The sequence below is a fragment of the Hemicordylus capensis genome, chromosome 6, assembly GCF_027244095.1.
Source record: "Hemicordylus capensis ecotype Gifberg chromosome 6, rHemCap1.1.pri, whole genome shotgun sequence".
Classification (NCBI taxonomy): Eukaryota; Metazoa; Chordata; class Lepidosauria; order Squamata; family Cordylidae; genus Hemicordylus; species Hemicordylus capensis.
This window is the reverse complement of record NC_069662.1, coordinates 14,209,576-14,236,727: the sequence shown is the minus strand read 5'-3', so window position 1 is coordinate 14,236,727 and position 27,152 is coordinate 14,209,576. Positions and strand designations below refer to the sequence as shown.

The following is a 27,152-nucleotide window of genomic DNA, read 5'->3' as shown; positions in this document are numbered from 1 at the left end:
TCAATATTGTTTCCTTACTAGTTGCTCTCTGGTGTTCAGATCAGGTCTAAGAATAATAATGTAGCATTTGGGAAGGAAGATACAACTCAACAGTCCACCACTAGAGGCCATGATGGAGAAGACCTCCACAGCCACCATGTATTTCCCCTTGGTGCTCAAGTAGCTTGGGACAAAAGTAATCCAAACAGTGCAGAAGACCAGCATGCTGAAGGTGATCAGCTTGGCTTCATTAAAGCTATCTGGTAACTTTCTCGCAAGGAAGGCCACAGTGAAGCTGATGATGGCCAGAAAACCCATGTAGCCCAGGACGATGTAGAACATGGTGTTTGAGCCTTCATTGCATTGCACAATGATCTCACTGATCTGAGAGTGCATGTCAAACTCTGGGAAAGGGGGAGTGTTTGCCAGCCACACAGCACAGATGCCAATTTGAATAAGTGAACAGAGAATGATGACCGATACTGCCAGCCTCTTCCCTATCCATCTTCTCATCCTGTTTCCCGGCTTCGTGGCCAGGAAGGCCAGAACAACAGTGATGGTTTTAGCCAACACAGAGGAAAGTGCGACAGTAAAGGTGATACCAAACACGGTTTGTCTGAGGAGACAGGTCACCTTCCTAGGCTGACCAATGAATAGGAAGGAGCAGAGAAAGCAAAGCAGCAGAGAGGAGAGAAGGGTACAAGTAATGCTCCAGTTATTGGCTTTCACAATGGGAGTTTTGCGGAGCAGAACAAAGATCCCAATCACAGCAAAGGTGATCAGGGAAAACAAAAGAGCAAAAGAAATCAAAATTGCTCCTAAGGGTTCTCCATAGGATAAATAGGTCATTGTTTTGGCGATGCATTGATCCTGTTTCTCATTTGGACATTGATCTTCTGGGCACATCTCACACTGGTCTGCATCTGAAATACATCAACAAAGTCTTTGTTTTGCCAAGATACACAAACATTGTTGAACTTTAACTGGAATCTGCTGACTGCCTTGTTTTACTACAGACCGGGTTGTTAAGGTTTGCTCCCTCTCATGTGACATTGATAGATTTTAAGCTGCTCTTACTTTTGTTTTTCTTATAGTTTTTAATTTAATGATTTATTTCATTTTATCTGTGATCTACACTAGGGGTGTGCATTTCAGATATTCGATGTTTGATTTTGGACACAAATCAAAACACCCCTATTTCATTTCGGATCCAAATCAGACCCATCCAAATCACCCCAGATTCGATTTGGTTCCGAATTAATCCAAATCTGAATATGAACTGATTAGCATTCAAAAAACCGTTTTGTCCTGGAGACAAAAGAATGGTATGGGATGGAAATGCCTAATGGGTGGAGGCTACCACTCAAATTTCAGAGGACTTGAGCAAAGGACTGATTTTTGGTGATATTTTGAAGTTCACACATCTTTAAGATTTTCTCCTTTAAGTTTGGGGGGAAAGGGATGGCCCAGGGTGGAATGTGGTTGGTGGTAGTGCCTAGCGGTGGCAAGGAAGCTACCAGAATTATTTCTAAGGAATTGGGAAAAGGGCTGATTTTTTAAAAAGTGATTTTTAAAATTTAAGTGTCTTTAAGGTTTTTCTCAATAGGGAATAATGTAGGTTTCAGCAAATGCATCTCTTCACATTGGGGGGAAATGGGTGGCCCAGGGTGTGGTGTGGTGGGTGGGAGTGTCCAAAGGGGGCCAGGAAGGTACCAGAATTATTTCAAAGGAATTGGGCAAAGGGGTCATTTTAAAGTGATTTTTGAAGTTTATGTGTCTTTAAAGTTTTTCTCAATAGGGAATAATGGAGGTTTCAGCAGCCCCATAACTGCAATTGGGGGACTCTGGGGTGGCCCGGGTGAGTGGAGGTTTAGTGCACAGAGGGTGCCAACCACCCGCATGGGTTGCTATCCCATGGGGTATAGGGTTTTGTTGTTTCTGAGGGGTTCTTAGTGTGTTTCACTGGTAGCAAATGAGAGTGGATTCATGGTTTGTCATTATAAATCCCATATGCTACCAGAGAATAGACACTCAGAACACCTCAGAAACAACAAAACCCTCTACCCCATGGGTTAGCAACCCATTGGGGTGGTTAGCACCCCCTGTGCACTACACCGTCACTTGTTCTGGGTCACCCCAGTGCCCCCCAAGTGCAGTTATGGGGCTGCTGAAACCTCCATTATTCCTATGGAGAAAAGCCTTAAAGACGCATAAACTTCAACAAATCACCAAAAAACATCCCTTTGCCCAATCCCTTTGGGATTTGGGTGAGGACAGGCATCCATTGGGGCACTGTCTCCCCACCCCACTCTTCCACCCCAGATGACCCCTTTCTGCCCTGAATCTGCCCCAAAGTCTCTCAAACTTCAACAAATCACCAAAACCCAGTCCTTTGCCCAATCCCTTTGGGATCTGGGTGGTGGCAGGCACCCATTGGAGCACTACCACTACCCCCACTCTTTCTGTCCCCAGTCTACATTAACAGCACACATCAACAACAACAGTAGAGCTTTGCAAAGAAGAGAACTGGGTTTCCAAAGCAAGTAAAGTAAGGATGCTGCTAAACAACACATTCTGCCAGTGGAATAGCGAGGTTTTGCCCCCCTCTCATCTCCGCAAGTTGAAAGAGTGATGATGACAACAACAACAATGGTGGCACACAATTTTTTGGCACATCTCTTTGACATCACCTTTGTTGACTATGGGACAGCTATCCTGGTAGTGGTGGGGAATAGAAGAAGTAATGTTGGCAGGTCAGCAGGCCATTCCAGGGGAAGGTAGTCAGAAATTTAATAGCGGTCTCCCCTTCTGGCTGTCCTGCCAGCTCTTTGACCTTGGGGGGGCACTGCCAACAATCCACATAGCATTACCCTGTTCCTCTGTAATGCCAGGATGGTCCAAAATAAACCTAAACTCATCCCTGATTTGATCATGGATGAAGGAGCCGACCTGGTATGTATTAGTGAAAATTGGTTGGGGGAGGCTAGTGGTCCAGTCTGGTCTCAGCTTCTCCCTCCAGGATATTCTGTAGAGGAGCGGGTCAGGGGACGTGGGTGGGGAGGTGGAGGCTAACATCTCCCTTACCAGGGTCCCTGTTAGGGTATCAGATCATATTGAATGTGTATATTTAAGTTTGGGGACCAGGGATAGATTGGGACTTCTGTTGGTGTACCGATTACCCCGTTGCCCAACAGATTCCTTTACTGAGCTCATGGACTTCGTTGCAGAACTCGCATTGGAATCTCCCAGACTCTTGGTCCTGGGGGACTTCAAAGTTCATTTCGGGACCAATCTGTCCAGGGCAGCTCAGGAGTTCATAGCGGCCATGACAACTATGGGCCTATCCCAAGTGGTCTCTGGACCGATGCATATTGCAGGTCACATGCTTGATTTGGTCTTTGACTGATCAGGGTGGGGACGCCTGTGATTTCCCCATTGTCATGGATGGTTAAGATTGGACTTACAAGCACTTCCCACCTCCACCAGGGCGAGGGGCCTATTAGAATTTTTCGCCCAAAGAGGTTAGTGGATCCAGTAGGATTCCAAGAAGCCTTGAAAGGATTCAGTGTTGGCTTTGCCGGTGATCTTGTTGACACCCTGGTTGAGAATTGGAACAACTTGCTCACCAGGGCAGTAGACACAATTGCTCCCAAGCGTCCCCTTTGACCCGCTTCAAAATTGGCCCCTTTTGGTATACGGAAGATCTACAGGGGCTGAAGTGGCAAGGCAGGCGATTGGAGCACAAGTGGAGAAAGACCCGTATCCGACAGATAGCGACATAAAGCACATCTAAAGATCTATGCTCAGGTAACACGCGCAGCAAACAGGTGGTTCTTTTCTGCCCACATTGCCTCTGCGAGTTCACGTCCAGTGGAGTTGTTCAGGGTTGTGAAGGGACTAGTATCCGCCCCTCCACCTTGAACCAGAATTTGGAGTCATCAGTTTCCCACTGTGATGTGTTTTTTGAGTTTTTCGCAGATAAAATCTCTTGGATTCGGGCAGACCTAAATGGAGAAACCACAATTAATTTGGTGTCTGAACTGGAGGTGCCCAAAAACTCCTCTTATGTGATTTGACTGGATCAATTTCAGTTTGTAACTCCTGAGGAGGTTGACAAGCTGCTTGGAGCAGTGAGGCCTACCACTTGTTCACTTGATCCTTCTCCAACATGGCTTGTTCGATCTAGCAGGTGGGCTGTTGTAGAAAGCCTGTTGGTAATCATGAATGCTCCTATGAGGGGGGCATGATGCCTCCTTGTCTTAAGGAGGCAATCATTAGACCTCTTCCAAAGAAGCCTGTGTTAGATCCCCCAGGTCCAAGGATGGCTCAGCCAAGGTCCAAGGATGGCTCAGGTAGCAGGCTTTCCGTGTTAGCAAGACAGAAGGAATAAAAGATGGATTCCTCTTCTTTTTCTCAATTAAAAAAATTGCTGGAGAAAAAAAGGTGGCAATGGTGGCAATGCTGAACAATGGTTGGAGGCAATGGTGGATGTGGGATGGCAAGGCTGAGTAATCATGCAAAAGAGCTCTCTCCCCACACAAGGCAGCAGCAAGGAAGAAATGGCTGCTGGTCCTTTAATACCCTCCTGAAAACATCTCACAAAATCCCCCCCCACTTGCCCCCTCCTCCATCTCCCCTTAGCTAATGGGGGATTAATTTGGCTCCTGTAGAGCCAAATATGGGCATTATTTTGCACATCAGAACTTGCATTTAAGTCAATGGGAGGCTGAAAGGCAGGAAATTCAAGCACACATCAGAACTCAAATTGGAGGAGAAAGGAGAAGCACGTTCTCAGTCACAAAATGGAGGGCCGAAACGACAACATTTTCGGAACCGAAACAAGGGCGATTTGTTTCGGCTCCAAAATATTTCAGGATGGTGATTGGGTTTTTCGTTTCGGTGCTGGAACACCGAAAATGTTTTGCACTTCCCTATTATACATAGAATTTTAAAAAGAGGCAACATGGAAATTAAAAAAACAAAACCAATAAATAAGATAAAATCTCTTTGTCCATATTCAGGAGCAGAACAGTTGATGTTTCTCATTAGTAGGCACTGTGCCATTTTAGGCAATTTTTTGGCATTGTTTTATTTTGTCTATATTGGCAGAAATGTTGAGTTGCAAAATGCTGGTACTACCTATGAAGGGTAATACAGCACCAGCACCTATGAAAGAGAGAATAATTTTTGATGATCTCTCCTTCCCCCAGAAGTGCTCTGCACCAGTCAAAACTATGTCCCTGAGAGCTATATGACCCTCAGGGACATATTTCCAACTGGTGAAGAATGCTTCTGGGGGGAAGGGGCAATCATCCAAATTCACTGTCCCCAAGTGAGTAGCAGTGTTCCATTCGTTGACCCCTTCAGCAGCATCAATGCATATCACCTAGCATCAACTTTTTCTAATGGGAACATTGGCCACTGAAGCTTATTGTTTTAACTTTCAAAGAATCCAGGATATTCTTCTGCAAAGGCCAGCACCTGAAAACTTAAACTAAAGGAATGCTCATCATAAATGCCATAGTCTCTATCCTGCATAAACTCTTCCTAATTTTGGAATGGTTACAGATTCTGGCTTCACATGAAAAGCCTAGATATTCTGAGAATTTAGTTGAAGAAAACAAAATGTTTCTTTTCCGTGCAAGGGTGCTAATACCTGAAGATTAAGTCCTAGATGATGCTGCAGAGGGCAGATTGCTGCTCCTGGAGAAGGCGTAGGGAAAGTTTTTCAAGTGAAAAGATTTGCCAGACTAAATAAAATCCTCAGATCTTGGCACTAATACTTGAGTTCAACAGAAGTATGTTGAGAAATTCAGTCATCTATCTGATGTAGAAAATAAGATAGAGAATTTTAAACATTTGGATTTGGTTTCTCAATATACATATTTTTACCAGTCTGTATTGAAATCCTTCCCGCAGGACACTGAGCACAATCATAGCAACAAACTTGTCTTCCCTGCTGCGCAATCCTGCTGGATCCAAGATAGCAGCTATCGACACACCGGGAACGGGGTTGCATCTAACAGGAACAACAAGGAAGTATGTTCTGATTTCCCCCCACTTCTATTATTCTCAAAACCAAATATCCAAATATTCAGGGTCTACTCCCTGAACCAGGCAAAAGCCAAGTTGGGTCTGACTGCAGGCAGACAAAAAGAGGTCAGAGGCATCAAACATGGTCAAGGCAAGTCTGGGGTTAGGCTGAAAATTTCCTCTTTCGGGGGTGGGGGGAAGTCACCTGGACCCTACTGCTGGAGTCCTCAATCTGAGACTCCTGGAGCATTGCCCAGAGGAGAGAAACAGAGCATCCCCCATCAGGGCACTCCATTCCTTTCAGCCCATTTCTCCCTCCCAACCCTCTTGACTCCTGATATTGGAGCTGGGTTGTGAGAAAACCCCTTAAAGTCAGGGAACCTAGCAAGGTGAGGCGGGACAGGTCTCCATACCTCTTTAAACTTGTGGTTCCATACAGTAGCACTTGCATTCATGGTGAACCTTTTTCCTTCACGAGCCAGGGGATCCATCCTTCCAGTTTGGACTTTCTGGAAGGTGTCATTGGGGAATGTGACCAAGTTGATGATATCGTATCCTGATGGCAGGCTCCCTTCCTCATCAAAAAAGATTTCTTCCCCAGCACTATTATTGAAATGGATATTGCTCAGAAAAGCATGAAGCTAATTGGGAGGAGAAAAAGTTCACACCCTGGGTCAAATTGTGGAAAATTGCATTAAGATTATCACTTTAACCACAAATCCCTTGATCACCAACTGGAAGATGTCACTGAGAAGAAATACTATATACCTATCAGGAATATACCTTTAAGCATGTTTATATTGGTAGCAAGCCAATGGAGGCAATAGCAATATTTGTTGAAGAATATTACAGGATCTTACAGCAGTGAATATTCACATATAAATTAAAACATCAAACAATACTGAATATTGAATAAACATTTAAAAGATGTTTGATAAACATTTACAAGATGTTTGATGTTTGCTTCCTGAAATTTATTTTTTTTGAAAAGCATAATAATTGTGTCACCCCATAAAAGGGCAATTTGATTTGATTTCCAATTGAATTTTTCAAATTCAGATTCAAATCTCCATTTAGCCATGAAGTTCATGGGTGATTCTGGGTGTTTCTTCTCTCTCAGCCTAAGCTACCTCACACTGCTTCACCAGTGCTTTGTTAGTCAGGATGTCAGGAACTGCATGTCGCAATCAGACATTATATCACAGAACTGCTATTATGAGTTATGAACTAATGCAATGAGAAGTGAAATGCAAACAAGGAGGAGGAAACACATACAGGCCGTAACAGAAGACTCTTTCCCCCGTGTTTCTCCATTTCTTTCTGTTTAGCTTTCGGTGAATACATAGAATGGAGAGCATGTGCTACAGCATAAACAGCATTGTAGATGTTATAGCTCTGCCCAGACATGCCCATTTCAAGCACAGATTCAGGGAGGCTCCCCAGTTTCTCCTCCCCAGTGCAGTTGTCTTGATTTGGAACATAAAAGCCATGCTTTGGGAGTGAACAGAGAAATGCATATGACCAGAACTGATGGATGAAATAGATCATAGACTGGTATGGATTTATGCTCTGCAGGAAGTCCTGAAATCCTGGAACTACTTTTGTGTGAAGTGTGAATGACAAAGAACCATTGAAGGATTTCCTTGTGAATTTATCCCATGAAGAAAGAGTTGTGCAATCCCACTGAGCAGTTATGAGCCACACTCTCTCCAATGGAAGCTTAGGATGAAATTCGTAGGATTCTAAGATCATTCGTAAACCCTCCATAGAATGACTATCCCCATAGACAAGAACCACATTCATCTTTGCTTCCTTCCAGACAGCAGAAGCTATCTTCTTCAGCATTTTTTTAGTGTGTGTATTTAATGTGTGACTTGTTACTTTTGGAATGCATTGTGCCAAAGCAATACAAATATTGCTCTGGAGAAGTCTTGGTCTCATATTTTGAAGAAATGTTTCTCCACTGTCATCATCTGATGTGAGCAGACCGATCCAATTCCACTTGAAATGCTTCAGCAGAAAAATAATCCCAATATATTGAAGGTCTTCACTTGGAACCATCCGGAAGAAAAAAGGGAACTGGGTTTGATCACTTAGCACAGGGTCAAAAGATCCATAACTCAGCTAAAAGAGGGGGAAATTGTTTTTTGTTTTTTAAAAACAGTATTACAAGGACATCCCTTTGTTCTTGAACAAGGTATTACTTCTTCAATTCACTAAATTTCAGCTTCCATCAAATATTTCAGATAAGACAATACTTCTATTTTGAGTCGGAACTACTGGTACCATTGAGTCTTATACTGGGATAGGATTCTAAACAGGATGAAGAAACATTAAAGACTATTCCCACTTGAAAGTGAAAGCTGGGGCAAGGTTGAAACACAGTTTGAAAGAAAATGTGTTCAGGGGAGTTGTGGCCCTAATATTGAAAGAAAATGACAATAATAATGTATTGAAAACAAGACATTGCACAGCGGACTGAGTAACTATTCCTTAATTTTTTGAGAAAACACTCTAAGAACTTGGAAGGGGATGAAAACCTTTCCATTCAAGAACATAAGAACAGCCTTGCTGTTTCACACAGTGGCCTACCAGATGCCTCTGAGAAGCCAACTGGCAAGAGGCATGCCTTTTAGTTTTTGGTTCTATATTTGCCACATCCCATAGCAAAGAATTCCATAGATTAATTTTCTGCTCTGTGAAAAATGACTTCCTTTAGTTGGTCCTATTTTACCTGGCCTTCAGACCCATGAGATTTGTTAGAGAGGGAGAAAGATTTCTCTCTGTCAACTCTCTCTCCTCCATGCATAATTTTATAAATCTCCATCATGTCTCCCCATAGCCACCCCTTTTCCAAACTAAAAAGCCCCAGACACTGTAGACTTACCTTATAAGAAAGGTGCACCATGCCCCTGATCACCTTTGTTGCACTCTTCTTCCCCTTCCCCAGTTCCTAATTATCAAATTCCCCACTACTAGGAGGCCCCCAATCCCCGGAGGAGTATCCTATGTGTGAGAGGATTTGGGAGCATTACCCAAGGAAGGTGTCCCTTCTAAGAGAGCATTCCTCTATTCTTCAGACTGATGGCCTGCATCCCTAAGATTTTCATCCCCTGCTAACTGGGCAAAGAGGCACCTTTCACTGTGGTGATTCTCTTTATTTAGCAGGGGGAGAGTAACTGGCCCTATCCACCACCAGCATAGTACGTCCAGTGACTGTTGCTGGTTTCTATCTCATATATTTTTTTATAATGTGAGCCCTTTGGGGACAGGGAGCCATCTTATTTATTTATTTATTATTTCTCTGTGTAATCTGCCCTGAGCCATTTTTGGAAGTGCGGTATAGAAATTGAATTAATCATCATCAATCATCATCATCATCATCATCATCATCATCATCATCTATGAGAGTAGAGGAGCTGTCAGCATCGGAATAGGATGCCTCTATCACATTCCTGAGGGTCTCATTCAGAAACCTCTCTGCTTCCCTGAGCTTCTCCAGGTCCGCCATCTTGGCTTCAAGAGAATGCACTTGTTACCTGAGAGCCAGGAGCTCTTTGCACTTGTTACCTGAGAGTCAGGAGCTCTTTGCACCGAACGCACACCCACAACTTCTGCACCTCAGGCAGATAGTCACACTCTGGGAGGCACCCCCTCTTCTGCAGGCATTTTTGCTTCATAACTGGTTTTATTGGTTATTTAGAATTTAGAATATAGTGGCTTCATTTGCATATAACAAACTGTGGTTTGGAACTGTGGTTCCAAGTCCTCAGGTGGAACTGTACAGGTGGTAGTCCTCATTACAAACCAAAAGTGCAAATCACTCTCAGGGGAGGAAAACCGCAACTTCATTTTCTGTTGAAACTGTGGTTGTCCACATTCAGACATACAGTTTTTGAAACTGGAGGTCACTTCACCTCCGGTTTCATGTTCTGTGTGAATGCAGACATGGAGATTGATTCCTTCACAGATTGCTCTAAGCTGCAATCATCATCTAATTAAATGTATCAAGCTCTTCCTCCAGGAAAGTTACAAAAGTGGGGCAGTACTCACCTTCTCATGCTTGGTGTCTCGTTTCTGATAAAGGGAGACCACTTCTGGGCCCACATGCAACTTACCTACTAAACCCCTCACAAAACTCATTTGATGTCTGTTACCAAGCTCCTGCTCACAGATCTCCAAAAAGAAAAACTGCCCTTGTCTCAGCATTGTCTTCTCAAGGGTGGCTTCCAAAAAGAGCCACCTTCAGAGCATAGCGGTAGCTAATCCCCACCCATTTTCTCTCTAGGCACAACTGAAACTGAAATTGAAACTGCCCTGTCAAAAATGAACCCCTAGCCAGCCAACAACAACAAATATCTATATACCATTTCTCAGCAAAATTATCCAGAGTGGTTTACATAGAGAAATAATCAATCAATAAATAAGATGGATCCCTGTCCCTGAACGGCTCACAATCTAAAAAGCAATATAGACATCAGCAACAGTCATTGAAGATACTGTGCTGTGGTTGGATCGGGCCAGTTACTCTCCCTCTGCTAAATAAAGAGAATCACCACATCTAAAAGGTCCCTCTTTGCACAATTAGTAGGGGTACAGCCAGAAATTAAACCCTATAAAAGACTAACCGTAACAAACTTACCTTCTCCTTTCCCCTTGTTGGTTGGTTTGCTTGCCCTCTTGCTTTCTTCTTTAGGAAAGAAAACAGACGTTTTCCTCCTCCAGACAAGGAAGCCTTGTCTTCTCAAAAGCTGCTTCCAAACTGAGCTACCTCAGGAACATAGCCATTTCTGAATGACTACAGCTAGTCATTGCTAGGAACAGACATACCTGTGGGATCTTGTAGGTATTGAAGACACTGGCCATCTGCATGGAATTTGGAGAGGTGAGCCCACCAATGGCAAGGACTAGCTGCTGATTCCCGTCACAGTTGTAATTGAAGGGATTCCCCTGCCCTGTGAAGAGGAACTGCAGAGTGTTCCCAACGGCTCTCAGCGGATTGAAAGCATTGTCATAGATTTCGAATCCCAGTGTGATATTGGGTAAGAGATGGTCATTCCTGTTGATCTCTTGAATTGCAAAGATGAAGGTAAGAACATGCTGGTAATTTTTAGAAATTAAACTGCAATGAGATGTTAATGTAGTTTTACATGCATAGATCAGCAAAAAAATCTATTGCATTTATGTATATTCTGCTTGCAAGTATGGAAGACAACATATAATAGTTTGATTGTGTTTTTAATAGTTTTAACATTTTAAATTTTAATGGTTGAAATGTTTTAATCTTTTTATTGGTTGTTTTTATTGTTTTGTTGTAAACCGCCCAGAGACTTGCATTTGGGGCGGTATACAAATGTGTTAAATAAACAAACATAGTTGAATGACTTTAAGCACAACTGTATATTTTTTCTGACATACAGATATGCAGCCAGTACATCTTTCCCCATTGTTGATATGCAGCCATTGGGAGAAAGCTCCCCTTCATGAATTCCTAGGGACATAGGAAATGGCTCTAATCCGAGTCAGACTATTTCTCAGTAGTGTCCACATTGACTGGTGTTGGCTATCCAAAGTTCCAGGCTGGCGTCTTTCCCAGCCCTACCTGGAGGTGTCATGGATTGAACCTGGGACCCATTGCATGCAAAAAAGATGCTCTACCACTGATCTATACCCCACTATCGCCATTTGTCATATAGCTGTATGACAAAGGAGGTCTTAGAGATGCCACTGCCCTTAATAAAGAAAAAGTGGCATCCTCTCCATTTGGACAATATGAGGGTGAGTTCCTAAGACCATAGGTTAATGTGAAAGATGTATCAATACCAATCAATATTCCTGCAGAGAATTGGTGTGTCTGATTTTCCTTTCAGAGGTTTTGACTCTCTGTCTAATAGAGCTTCAAAGACAGCCTCCACTCAGGGGAGGCAGGAATAGAGTCATGATCTGGAAAGAACCATTGGAAAGGAATAAAGTGGGTATTATCCATCATCTGTCTAGATGCAAACCTCCACCGCTCCACCATACACCAGCATAATAACTGCTTGGCAGGGGAGAGAGGGAGCATTATGACAGACCTGAATGAGGTCCTCTCTGTCCCCTGTTCCCTGCATACACAGCTGAACACCTATAACATTAGCACAAATGCTATCTCCAGAGCACGGACAACCACAAAGGTTGTGCCCAAACACCGGGGAATGTTGCTGACATAGAGAGAAAGGATTCAGTGGTGCAGCAAGAAAGCTATCTAACAGAACTTCCGAACTAACTGCACCTGCTCAGCAGGGAAGCAGCAATTTTCTGCCCATTCCCCTTCCCCCCAAAGCCCTCTCTTCAGGTGTTCCACCAGAAAATATCTCCCAGAGGGCTGTGCAGATTTTCAGGTGGCCCAGAGGGCTTCCTGTGGAAGGGAAGGGTCTAATAAATTGCTGCTTCCCTACTGCACCAGTTCTATTTAGCTGCTTTCTCCCTGCCCCTCTGCATCCTTGTTCTGTATGCCTGCCAGTTTCTTTTTCCAGGCAATGTTGAGCTATACTGTGCTGCTAAATGTCCTTTCAGAGGTTTTGACTGTCTATCTAATAGAGCTTCAAAGACATCCTCCACTCAGGGGAAGCAGGAGTAGAGGATGATTGTCCCACTTCTAACCAAAATAGAGAAAAGCTATTTAAAACTGGAAATTTGAAAATACGACTCCTGACCAACTGTCAGCTGGAACTGTATTCCTGAGACTGTTGTGACTTTTGATGGTTGAGTTAGCAATCTAGAACCCTAGGAATAGTGTTGGTTCACATACATCTGAATACACGTGAATAAACCCCCTTGGAATTCATTGTGCTTGGTATGATATATGGACATGCAAGCATATCAAGTTGCCTTATATTGAATCAGGCCATTGGTCTAGCTAGGTCACTGTTCTTTATTGGGACTGGCAGTGAATCTGGTTAAGACAGAGCAGTTTCCCAGCCGTGCCTGGAGATGCCAGAGATCAAACCCAGGAGATTGGGAATGCAAATGATTAACGATCAGACTGTGCTATTAGATTTGCTAAGGTCCATTCACACACCATGGCTAGATGCTGCAGCCTCCATGCGAGGCATATCAGAAGCTGCCACTGATAACGAATCTCCACTAGAATAATTTAAACCAGATAGGCATACATTAGATCAGCCCTACCTTAAAGACCCAATACAACCATTAAATCAAAAGACGCACTACTCACTATCCTGCTGTGGATCTGTCTGGTGGTACAGTAAAGTTGTATAGAAGCACACCACCCTGTAAGAAGGATCCAAATTCCCCAATGGTAATGTCTTCTCTGGAACTTGTCTTGGAATTGTGCTGAATTCTGCGCAGATGTCTTTGCCTGCTGTTCCACCCGCTGAAAATAGTTGGCAGATATAGGAGGAATGGTAGTAACCGAACCATTCTGAGCTCCTGCAAATTTTGAATCTCACCCCAGCTGTACACTTGCTTTGTCAGCTAGAGAAGACTACCCACAAAGAACTTTACCAACACAGAAATTCCATTTGACAGAGCCTTTTTTGATTCATTTTAACGTCTTCTAGGGCACACACTGGCACTTTAAAATCCTTAATGTAGTGAATGTAGCCTAGTATGAGCTACTGAGTTATAATTAACCGATCTTATCATTAAATGACCTCTAGCTAGCCATGGGGCTTCCACAAGAAGCAGAACTGAACAATAGTGATTTTGATAATTACAGGGTGGATTGACACTTTCCCTATAGTCCTCTGGTCCCTATACAATCCACGAGAACATTTTTTATTCCCTCCTAAACAATATTTGTTGTTTAGCAGGCAATAACAGGATTCAGTTAACACTTTGTGGACCCAAGTGCCTGCTGGTCATTGAGCATTGCATGGAGTGAGAAGAAAGGGAAACATGCAGTAAGAGGCGTCTGGTAAAAGCGTTCAGATGATTTATTTTATTATATTTTATTTATATATATTTCATTGATTTTATAATGAGTGGGTACAGATCGCCAATGTGTCCTACATAGGCAAAGTGACCTATCTTCTAAAATGTCAGGAAGAACATTCCCCTTCTTCCACTTCCATGGGGTATCCTAGCATTCATCAGCAAGGTCTTCCCTCAAAATGGCCCAAAGCAGGGCTTAATTGACTATTAGATGTCAATCCCCCAGAAAGAAAATAAACCAGTGAATGAAAATGTTTCTAGGCTCCACTGCAAAGATGTGGTATATAAATGGATTCATGGTTAGGAAAAAATCTACCCAAGTTTGTAAAAATAAAACAATAATTTCAGGATTCAGACATAGTGCAGAACCTTTGTTCATGTTCAGTAACCTTGCTGTCTTTGATCATCCGGACCTGTGTTATGGCACAAACCATGGTTACAAGATGCGGGGCCTAGGGCTGCTACTGTAATGTCTATCCCTCTGTGGTGGACATGGAACTAATAACAAAACAAAGGGACAAAACAAGGTTTCAGTGAAGAAATTCAAATTTATTAAAAGAGAATGAAAGTAAATTATTGAAACAAATTCATTACATTCATTCATTCATTCATTCATTCAATTTCTATACCACCCTTCCAAAAATGGCTCAGGACTGTTTACACAGAAAAATAATAAATAAATAAAATGGCTCCCTGTCCCCAAAGGGCTCACAATCTAAAAAGAAACGTAAGACAGACACCAGCAAGAGTCACTGGAGGTACTGTGCTGAGGGTGGATAAGGCCTGCTAAATAAAGAGATGCACCATGTTAAAAGGTGCACCTTTGCACAATTAGTAGGGGTATAGCCAGAAATTGAACCCTGTAAAAGACTAGCCCTAACTTAACTTGTCCTTTCCCCTTTCTTTGTTTGTTTGCTTGCCCTCTTGCTTTCTTCTTTAGAAAGAAAAGAGAGTAGAAGAATTAGTGGGATAAAATATTCCATAATGGTGCACCGGACATTCAGAGAAGTTAGGGAAGGATGAGATTTGGGGAACGGCAGACTCCAGGCAGGCTTTGCTTCTGGCTTAGTGTAGACAAAGTAGGGAGAGAAATAGGGTTGTGCGAACCAGCTCAGACAGAGCCAGGCCTGTTTGGGTGGTCCGAGGATGAACCAGGCCAGTCCTCATAAGGTGTATGGGGGAGGGTGCCAGTCTGATTTAGAACTGGACCACCCCCCATTCATGGAAGTGGCTCACAGGCTTGCTTGGTGGGGGGTATACTTGTAAATGGGAATCCAGCAAGCTGGATTCCCTTTTACAAATACAGGGGATCTCCTAGCAAGAGGGCATATTTCCGGTGCGCCACGACCTGCGGGGTGCCCCTGTGCCCGAATTCCCACCTTTAATTACCCATTCTGCTCAAAACCCGGCGCCCTCCCCACAAACATTCCCCCACCCTCTGAGTGCCCGCAGTCCGGCCTGCCACCCCCACCATTCCCAACCTTTTGGGCCGCAAAAACCCTGGAAGGCTGTTCCTTGGCCCCCAGGAATAGACACACGAGGACATGTCTGAACGAGCTGCAGCTGTGTTTCCACGGAGGCAGGTACATCTCCATGCATGCAAAAATACTATATTCCCCTCCAGAAGCTGGGTCAAAGGTGGAGGTCACTGCTTTCATCCTTGCAAAGATTAAGCCCCTTCCTCCCCCACTGCAGTCGTAGAGCTTAGAATGAATGGCAGCCATTCATGTATCCATGTGTTGTGCTCAACACTTGTGAAATCTGTGGCCAGTGCACATGATTGCTGATCTGTGTGCATGCATGTTTGTTCACATTTCTGCACTCCAAGCACGTATTGCAATATGTGCCATGGATACACGACGCTTCTGGGAGCCCTGGTCTCCATTGGTGTTCTCTCTAATATTTTTCATTTCTGTGTCGAATGAGTTTTGTTCTGAGTGACAGTTTCAAGGCAGTGTGCACGCACCATGTGCATTCAGAGTGGGGCCTTCCTGATTCAATCTGAGCGGGATCTAAAATTAACTGAGCTTACATCAAAAACCGTGTGAGCACATGCACACGTGTACACCTTCAAGGGAACCCTGGTCTCCATGTTGACTGTGCCACGCTGTACTCGGCAGCAATGAATACTCCCACCCTTAAGTAGCCATTCTGCTCAAAACCTGGCGCCCTCTCCGCATAAATTCCACCGCCATCTTAGTGTCCCCAGTCCAGCCCTGGCAGCACTTCTTAACATTGCCTTGGCTATCCTATGGTATGTATAGCAAATGAAAAAATTGAATGACTTTACTAAGCAAGTAAATAATTTATGTTTTTAAATTTATGTGCATTTTAAATATTTGGGGCCCCTTTATGACATATGTTACAGGCCCTACACTAGCTTAATCTGGCCCTGCTCCCACCCCAAATTGGCCTCCAGCCGAACACTGTTATTCAATCTACCTACCCAACTCCAGCACTCTCCTGCCAAGTGAACGGTTCCTTCAGTGCCAACCTATGACTGAAAGCCAAAGGACTCAGTGAGAAGTAGGCCAAAAAAGGCCATGCCTTGTGCCAATCTGGTGCGACCCAAAAATTTCCTACTTGGCCCCCACAGGCTACCGGCTATCCCTCACTGAGTACAGGGTGTTGGGTGGGTGCCAAGCTGTGGAGCAACTGAACGGAACGGAGGCAGCCGGCACCCAATCGCCCCACCTCCTTCCCTCATTGGCCGATCCCTGTCACGTGGAGGGGAGCATGATGGTGCCCGTGACTGCCTCATGGAATGGTGGCACAACCCAGAACCCCACCTCATTGTGCTGGCACGGCGGCAGAGACTGGCAAAATTAGAACCAATACCATAGCAGAGGAATCATCCAGAAACCAAACCAAAACTTATTTCCTCTGTCTCTTGCAGTACATTTTCAAAGCAAAGATAATTTGAAAATGAGGGACAGCTACAGACATAATTGTGTGGACACTAATAAGGACAAGAAAGATGGAATGAAATGTTGAACAAAGAAGGGGAAATAATCAGGAACTGTGTGACATTTTTATGTGCAAGTAGCCAGAGCTTGATGTCTCCCACACTTTAGCATCCAGGGTGATGACTTTGTTTGAAATAGTATCTTTATTTTGCATAACCACTAATATAGGAGGAATAGTAGGAAATAGTAGAAAACTCATCAAAAATAACCAAAGAGTCCAATGCCACAATTCATTTTCCGTACTAGTTGCTCTCTGGTGTCCAGACCAGGTCTAAGAATAATAATGTAGCATTTGGGGAGGAAGATGCAACTCAACAGTTCACCGCTAGAGACCAAGATGGAGAAGACCTCCATAGCCACCATGTATCTCCGCTTGGTGCTCAAGTAGCTTTTGACAAAGGACATCCAAATACTGCAGAAGACAAGCATGCTGAAGGTGATCGGCTTGGCTTCATTAAATTGTTTTAATGTTGTTTTTAGGATATTGTTTTTAAAAAAATAAATTGTTGTGTTTAAAATTTCTTGTTTTTGTTTTTAACTAATGTTTTATATTTGTTTTTATCTTCTTGTAAATCGCCCAGAGACGTAGGTTTGGGGTGGTATAAAGATATTTTAAATAAATGACTGACTAAATAAATAAATCCATCAGTAACATTCTAGCAAGGAAGGCCACAGTGAAGCTGATGATTGCCAGAAAGCCCATGTAAGAGACCCTCAGACCCTTCATTGCATTGCAACATGATCAGGATGAATGTAGAATGCATTTCAAACAAATGTGCTTCATTGGATGACCACACACTGTGTTAGTCTGGATGTCAGCCATTCTTTTTTCACCTAACCTTAAGTATAAGGTTGTCTACATATATCTCCCTTCTTTGATAACTGTTAGTCTGTGGCCCACACTGTAGGCTGGCTGACATCCGGTGCTGCATTCTGGACACATGGTGCTGCCGGGCTGATGTGTCCTTCAAAGCAGTGCCAGAGCTGTGCAATATGGCTCATTGTTCAAGCAGCTCTTCCACAGTTCCCCCCCCATTGTCCTGATATCACCCACGCTTAGTCACCGATACCACCCATGTTGACTGTATTCTCTAATCTAGGCCTTCCTTCACTACTAATATGGGAATATAATGATGAAAGACATGGTGCCGAAGAACAAGAAAAGGCTGAAAGAGTCCAGTGTCTCAATATTGTTTCCTTACTAGTTGCTCTCTGGTGTTCAGATCAGGTCTAAGAATCATAATGTAGCATTTGGGGAGGAAGATACAACTCAACAGTCCACCACTAGAGGCCATGATGGAGAAGACCTCCACAGCCACCATGTATTTCCCCTTGGTGCTCAAGTAGCTTGGGACAAAAGTAATCCAAACAGTGGAGAAGACCAGCATGCTGAAGGTGATCAGCTTGGCTTCATTAAAGCTATCTGGTAACTTTCTCGCAAGGAAGGCCACAGTGAAGCTGATGATGGCCAGAAAACCCATGTAGCCCAGGACGATGTAGAACATGGTGTTTGAGCCTTCATTGCATTGCACAATGATCTCACTGATCTGAGAGTGCATGTCAAACTCTGGGAAAGGGGGAGTGGTTGCCAGCCACACAGCACAGATTCCAGTTTGAATAAGTGAACAGAGAATGATGACCGATACTGCCAGCCTCTTCCCTATCCATCTTCTCATCCTGTTACCCGGCTTGGTGGCCAGGAAGGCCAGAACAACAGTGATGGTTTTAGCCAACACAGAGGAAAGTGCGACAGTAAAGGTGATACCAAACACGGTTTGTCTGAGGAGACAGGTCACCTTCCTAGGCTGACCAATGAATAGGAAGGAGCAGAGAAAGCAAAGCAGCAGAGAGGAGAGAAGGGTACAAGTAATGCTCCAGTTATTGGCTTTCACAATGGGAGTTTTGCGGAGCAGAACAAAGATCCCAATCACAGCAAAGGTGATCAGGGAAAACAAAAGAGCAAAAGAAATCAAAATTGCTCCTAATGGTTCTCCATAGGATAAATAGGTCATTGTTTTGGCGATGCATTGATCCTGTTTCTCATTTGGACATTGATCTTCTGGGCACATCTCACACTGGTCTGCATCTGAAATACATCAACAAAGTCTTTGTTTTGCCAAGATACACAAACATTGTTCAACTTTAACTGGAATCTGCTGACTGCCTTGTTTTACTACTGACCGGGTTGTTAACGCTTGCTCCCTCTCATGTGACATTGATAGATTTTAAGCTGCTCTTACTTTTGCTGTTCTTATAGTTTTTAATTTAATGATTTATTTCATTTTATCTGTGATCTACACTAGGGGTGTGCATTTCAGATATTCGATGTTTGATTTTGGACCCAAATCAAAACACCCCTATTTCATTTCGGATCCAAATCAGACCCATCCAAATCACCCCAGATTCGATTTGGTTCTGAATTAATCCAAATCTGAATATGAACTGATTAGCATTCAAAAAACCGGTCCTGGAGACAAAAGAATGGTATGGGATGGAAGTGCCTAATGGGTGGAGGCTACCACTCAAATTTCAGAGGAATTGAGCAAAGGACTGTTTTTTGGTGATTTTTTGAAGTTCTCACATCCTTAAGATTTTCTCCTTTAAGTTTGGGGGGAAAGGGATGGCCCAGGGTGGAGTGTGGTTGGTGGTAGTGCCTAGCGGTGGCAAGGAAGCTACCAGAATTATTTCTAAGGAACTGGGAAAAGGGCTGATTTTTTAAAAAGCGATTTTTAAAATTTAAGTGTCTTTAAGGTTTTTCTCAATAGGGAATAATGGAGGTTTCAGCAAATGCATCTCTTCACATTGGGGGGAAATGGGTGGCCCAGGGTGTGGTGTAGTGGGTGGGAGTGTCCAAAGGGGGCCAGGAAGGTACCAGAATTATTTCAAAGGAATTGGGCAAAGGGATCATTTTAAAGTGATTTTTGAAGTTTATGCGTCTTTAAAGTTTTTCTCAATAGGGAATAATGGAGGTTTCAGCAGCCCCATAACTGCAATTGGGGGACGCTGCGGTGGCCCGGGTGAGTGGAGGTTTAGTGCACAGAGGGTGCCAACCACCCGCATGGGTTGCTATCCCATGGGGTATAGGGTTTTGTTGTTTCTGAGGGGTTCTTAGTGTAGTTTCACTGGTAGCAAATGAGAGTGGATTCATGGTTTGTCATTATAAATCCCATATGCTACCAGAGAATAGACACTCAGAACACCTCAGAAACAACAAAACCCTGTACCCCATGGGTTAGCAACCCATGGGGGTGGTTGGCACCCCCTGTGCACTACACCGTCACTTGCTCTGGGCCACCCCAGTGCCCCCCAAGTGCAATTATGGGGCTGCTGAAACCTCCATTATTCCTATGGAGAAAAGCCTTAAAGACGCATAAACTTCAACAAATCACAAAAAATCAGCCCTTTGCCCAATCCCTTTGGGATCTGGGTGGTGGCAGACACCCACTGGGGTAAGGCACTACCACCTCACCCCACTCTTCCACCCCAAATGCCCCCTTTCTGCCCCAAATCTGCCCCAAAGAAACTTCAACAAATCACCAAAAATCACCCCTTTGCCCAATCCCTTTGGGATCTGGGTGATGACAGGCATCCATTGGGGCGCTATCACCCCACCCCACTCTTCCACCCCAGATGCCCCCTTTCCGCCACGAATCTGCCCCAAAGTCACTCAAACTTCAACAAATCACCAAAACCCAGTCATTTGCCCAATCCCTATGGGAACTGGGTGGTGGCAGGCACCCATTGGAGCACTACCACTACCCCCACTCTTTCTGTCCCAAATCTGCATTAACAGCACACGTCAACAACAACAGTAGAGCTTTGCAAAGAAGAGAACCGGGTTTCCAAAGCAAGTAAAGTAAGGATGCTGCTAAAAAACATATTCTGCCAGTGGAATAGCGAGGTTTTGCCCCCCTCTCACCTGCGCAAGTTGAAAGAGTGATGATGACAACAACAACAATGGTGGCACACAATTTTTTGGCACATCTCTTTGACATCACCTTTGTTGACTATGGGACAGCTATCCTGGTAGTGGTGAGGAATAGAAGAAGTAATGTTGGCAGGTCAGCAGGCCATTCCAGGGGAAGGAAGTCAGAAATTTAATAGCGGTCTCCCCTTCCGGCTGTCCTGCCAGCTCATTGACCTTGGGGGTCACTGCCAACAATCCACAAAGCCTTACCCTGTTCCTCTGTAATGCCAAGATGGTCCAAAATAAACCTAAACTCATCCCTGATTTGATCATTGTTGAGGGAGCCGACCAGGTACGTATTAGTGAAACTTGGTTGGGGGAGGCTAGTGGACCATTCTGGTCCCAGTTTCTCCCTCCAGGATATTCTATAGAGGAGTGGGTGAGGGGACGTGGGTGGGGAGGTGGAGGATAATATCTCCCTTACTAGGGTCCTTGTTAGGGTATCAGACCATATTGAATGTGTGTACTTAAGTTTGGGGACCAGGGATAGATTGGGACTTCTGTTGGTGTACCGATTGAATCCTTTAGTAAGCTCATGGACTTGGTTGCAGAACTCGCGTTGGAGTCTCCCAGACTCTTGGTGCTGGGGGACTTCAATGTTCATTTCGGGACCAATCTGTCCAGGGCAGCTCAGGAGTTCATAGCGGCCATGACAACTATGGGCCTATCCCAAGTGGTCTCTGGACCGATGCATATTGCAGGTCACATGCTTGATTTTGTCTTTGACTCTGATCAGGGTGGTGTTCTGTGGGTGGGGACACCTGTGATTTCCCCATTGTCATGGATGGTTAAGATTGGACTTACAAGCACTTCCCACCTCCACAGGGGTGATGGGCCTATTAGAATTTTTCGCCCAAAGAGGTTATTGGATTCAGTAGGATTCCAAGAAGCCTTGAAAGGATTCAGTGTTGTCTTTGCCGGTGATCTTGTTGACACCCTGGTTGAGAATTGGAACAACTTGCTCACCAGGGCAGTAGATACGATTGCTCCCAAGCGTCCCCTTTGACCTGCTTCAAAATTGGCCCCTTTTGGTATACGGAAGATCTACAGGGGCTGAAGTGGCAAGGCAGGAGATTGGAGCGCAAGTGGAGTAAGACTCGTATCTGACAGATAGCGACATAGAGCACATCTAAAGATCTATGCTCAGGCAACACGCGTGGCAAACAGGCGGTTCTTTTCTGCCCATATTGCCTCTGCGAGTTCATGTCCAGTGGAGTTGTTCAGGGTTGTGAAGGCACTAGTATCCACCCCCCACCTTGAACCAGAATTTGGAGTCATCAGTTTCCCGCTGTGATGTGTTTATTGAGTTTTTCGCAGATAAAATCTCTCGGATTCAGACAGACATAGATGGAGAAACCACAATTAATTTGGTGTCTGAACTGGAGGTGCCCAAAAACTCCTCTTATGTGATTTGACTGGACCAATTTCAATTTGTAACTCCTGAGGAGGTGGACAAGCTGCTTGGAGCAGTGAGGCCTACCACCTGTTCACTTGACCCTTCTCCAACATGGCTTGTTCGATCTAACAGGGGGGCTGTTGTAGAAAGCCTGGTGCAAATCATAAATGTTCCTCGGGGGGGGGCAGGATGCCTCCTTGTCTTAAGGAGGCAATCATTAGACCTCTTCTAAAGAAGCCTGTGTTAGATCCCTCAGAGTTGAGCAATTATAGGCTTGTTTCCTACCTCCCATGGCCGGGCAAAGTAAATGAGAAGGTGGTGGCCTCTCAGCTCCAGGTGGCCTTGGAGGAAACCGATTATCTAGACCCATTTCAAACTGGTTTCCGGGCGGGCTATGGAGTGGAGACTGCCTTGGCCGGCCTGATGGATGATCTCCAATTGGCAATTGACAGGGGAAGTGACTCTGTTGTCCCTTTTGGATCTCTCAGCGGATTTTGATACTATCGACCATAGTATCCTTCTGGAACATTTGAGTTTGTTGTGGGTGGGAGGCACTCTTTTACAGTGTTTCTGCTCCTACCTCTCAGATAGATTCTAGATGGTGTTGATTGGAGATTATTGCTCTACGAAATCTGAGCTTTAGCATGGTGCCCCTCAAGGCTCCATACTTTCTCCAATGTTTTTTAACATCTACATGAAACCTCTGGCAAAGATCATCAGGGGATTTGGAGCTGGGTGTTACCAGTACGCTGATGACAGCCAGATCTACTTCTCCATGTCAACTTCTTCAGGAACTGGCATATCCTCCCTAAATGCCTGCCTGGAAGCAGTAATGGGCTGGATGAGGGAGAATAAACTGAAGCTGAATCCAGATAAGACAGAGGTACTTATTGTGTGGGGCCAGAACTCCAGAGACTATTCTGATCTACCTGTTCTAGAAGGGGTCACACTTCCCCTAAGGGAACAGCTTCGCATCTAGGAGTACTTCTGGATCCACATCTCTCCTGGTTTCTCAGGTTGAGGTGGTGGCCAGGGGTGCTTTTTATCTGCTTTGGCTAATACGCCAGCTGCACCTGTTTCTCAAGTTCAGTATCCTCAAAACAGTCGGTAACCTCCAGACTTGACTTCTGTAATGCGCTCTACGTGAGGCTGCCTTTGTACATATTCCAGAAACTTCAGTTGGTTCAAAATGTGGCAGCCAGGTTGGTCTCTGGGTCATCTTGGAGAGACCATGTTACTCGTTTACTGATGGAGCTACACTGGCTGCCAATAGGTTTCCGGACAAAATACAAAGTGCTAGTTATAACTTATAAAGCCCTAAATGGCTTAGGCCCTGGGTATCTAAGATAGCGTCTTCTTCACTATGAGCCTCACCACCCATTGAGGTCATCTGAGGAGGTCCGTTTCCAGTTACCGCCAACTCTTTTGGTGGCTACCCACAGCCGGGCCTTCTTGGTTGCTGTCCCAAGATTGTGGAATGTTCTCCCTGCTGAGATATGATCCTCCCCATCTCTGGCAATTTTTAAAAAAACACCTCAAAACCCATCTTTTCGCCAAAGCTTTCTCAACAAATACAGGAGAGAATCCAGTCAAGGTCCAAGGATGGCTCAGGTAGCAGGCTTTCTGTGTTAGCAAGACAGAAGGAATAAAAGATGGAATCTTCTTATTTTTCTCAATTAAAAAAATTGCTGGATAAAAAAAGGTGGCAATGGTGGCAATGCTGAACAATGGTTGGAGGTAATGGTGGATGTGTGATGGCAAGGCTGAGCAATCATGAAAAAGAGCTCTCTCCCCACACAAGGCACAGCAAGGAAGAAATGGCTACTGGCCCTTTAATACCCTCCTGAAATATCTCCCGAAATCCCCCCCTTGCCCCCTCCTCCACCTCCCCTTAGCTAATGGGAGATTAATTTGGCTCCTGTAGAGCCAAATATGGGCATTATTTTGCACATCAGAACATTGCATTGAAGTCAATGGGAGGCTGAAAGGCAGGAAATTCAAGCACATGTCACCGAACTCAATGGAGGAGGAAGAAGACACACATTTTGGAACTTTGCGGAAGTCAATGGGAGGCTGAAAGGCAGGAAATTCAAGCACACATCAGAACTCAAATTGGAGGAGAAAGGAGAAGCACGTTCTTGGTCACAAAATGGAGGGCCGAAACGACAACACATTCGGAACCAAATCGAGGGCGATTCGTTTCGGCTCCAAAAAATTTAAGGATGGTGATTGGGTTTTTTGTTTCGGTGACGGAACATCCAAAACATTTTGCACTTCCCTATTATACATAGAATTTTAACAAGAGGCAATATGAAAATTAAAAACAAAAAAGCAATGCAAAGCAATTAAAAACAAAAAAGCCAAGTTCATGTTTCTCATTTGTAGACACTGTGAAATTTATAGGCTTTTTTGGGGGCAATGATTTATTTTGTTTATATTGGCAGAAATGTTGAGTTGTAAAATGCTGGTACTACCTATGAAGTGTAATACAGCACCAGCACCTATGAGAGAGAGATTAATTTTTGATTATCTCTTCTTCCCCCAGAAGTGCTCTGCACCAGTCAAAACTATGTCCCTGAGAGCTACATGACCCTCAGGGACATATTTTCAACTGGCAAATAATGCTTCTGGGGGGAAGTAGCATTCATCCAAATTCACTGTCCCCAAGTTAGTAGCAGTGTTCCATTCGTTGACCCCTTCAGCAGCATCAATGCATATCACCTAGCATCAGCTTTTTCTAATGGGAACATCGGCCATTGCAGGTTATTGTTTTAACTTTCAAAGAATCCAGGATATTCTTCTGCAAAGGCCAGCACCTGAAAACTTAAACTAAAGGAATGCTCATCATAAATGCCATAGTCTCTATCCTGCATAAACTCTTTCTAATTTTGGAAAGGTTACAGATTCTGGCTTCACATGAAAAGCCTAGATATTCTGAGAATTTAGTTGTAAGAAAACAAAATGTTTCCTTTCCGTGCAAGGGTGCTAATACCTGAAGATTAAATCCTAGATGATGCTGCAGAGGGCAGATTGCTGCTCCTGGAGAAGGAGTAGGGAAAGTTTTCCAAGTGAAAAGATTTGCCAGACGAAATAAAACCCTCAGATCTTGGCACTAGTACTTGAGTTCAACAGAAGTATGTTGAGAAATTCAGTCATCTATTTGATGTAGAAAAGAAGATAGAGAATTTTAAACATTTGGATTTGGTTTCCCAATATATATATTTTTACCAGTCTGTGTTGAAATCCTCCCCGCAGGACACTGAGCACAATCATAACAACAAACTTGTCTTCCCTGCTGGGCAATCCTGCTGGATCCAAGATGGCAGCTCTCAACACATCGGGAACGGGGTTGCATCTAACAGGAGCAAGAAGGAAGAATGTTCCGATTTCCCTCCACTTCTATTATTCTCAAAACTAAATATCCACATATAAAGAGTATGGAATAGGGGTCTACTCCCTGAACCAGGCAAAAGCCAAGGTGGGTCTGACTGCAGGCAGACAAAAAGAGTTCAGAGGCATCAAACATGGTAAAGGCAAATCTGGGGTCAGGCTGATAATTTCCTCTGTCGGGGGGGGGGGAGGTCACCTGGACCCTACTGCTGGAGTCCTCAATCTGAGACTCCCGGAGCATTGCCCAGAGGAGAGAAACAGAGCATCCCCCATCATGGCACTCCATTCCTTTCAGCCCATTTCTCCCTCCCAACACTCTTGACTCCTGATATTGGAGCTGGGTTGTGAGAAAACCCCTTAAAGTCAGGGAACCCAGCAAGGTGAGGCGGGACAGGTCTCCATACCTCTTTAAACTTGTGGTTCCATACAGTAGCACTTCCATTCATGGTGAACCTTTTTCCTTCACGAGCCAGGGGATCCATCCTTCCGGTTTGGACTTTCTGGAAGGTGTCATTGGGGAATGTGACCAAGTTGATGATATTGTATCCTGATGGCAGGCTCCCTTCCTCATCAAAAAAGATTTCTTCCCCAGCACTATTATTGAAATGGATATTGCTCAGAAAAGCATGAAGCTAATTAGGAGGAGAAAAAGTTCACACCCTGGGTCAAATTGTGGAAAATTGCATTAAGATTATCACTTTAACCACAAATCCCTTGATCACCAACTGGAAGTTGTCACTGAGAAGAAATACTATATACCTATCAGGAATATACCTTTAAGCATGTTTATATTGGTAGCAAGCCATGAGAAGCAACAGCAATTCCTGTTGATGAGTAGTACAGGATCTTACGGGAAAGAATACTCACATATAAATTGATATACAAAGCAAATTTGGGATAATTATTACAAAGGGAAAGACTTCTGGAAAAACTGACATCCATTTACCTTATTCTGGAATGGGAATCAAACATTAAAAAATACTGAATATTGAATAAACAATTACAAGATGCTTGATATAAGGTTTTCTTCCTGAAATTTATTTCTGTTGAAAAGCATTATAATTGTGTCACCCCTTAAAAGGGCAATTTGATTTGATTTCCAATTGAATTTCCCAAATTCAGATTCAAATCCCCATTTAGCCATGAAGTTCATGGGTGATTCTGGGTGTTTCTTCTCTCTCAGCCTAAGCTACCTCACACTGCTTCACCAGTGCTTTTTTAGTCATGGTGTCAGGAACTGCATACAACTGCATGCCATAATCAGACATTATATCACAGAACTGCTAGTATGAGTTATGAACTAAAACAATGGGAAGTGACATGGAAACAAAGAGGAGGAAAAACATACAGGCCGTAACAAAAGACTCTTTCCCCCGAGTTTCTCCATTTCTTTCTGTTTAGCTTTCGGTGAATACATTGAATGGAGAGCATGTGCTACAGCATAAACAGCATTGTAGATGTTATAGCTCTGCCCAGACATACCCAT

The 27,152-nt window shown here is 44.0% G+C and overlaps 1 protein-coding gene across 1 annotated transcript; it reads right to left on the bottom strand.

The window, feature by feature from the left end:
* LOC128330921 (vomeronasal type-2 receptor 26-like) lies at positions 1–27,152 on the bottom strand. The gene is made up of 7 exons (XM_053264287.1): positions 27,015–27,152; positions 26,071–26,298; positions 10,843–11,112; positions 7,288–7,503; positions 6,426–6,653; positions 5,872–5,998; positions 1–902 (listed from the first exon to the last, which is right to left on the bottom strand). Exons 1-7 carry the CDS (start codon positions 27,150–27,152, stop codon positions 1–3), a joined length of 2,109 nt encoding a protein of 702 aa, XP_053120262.1.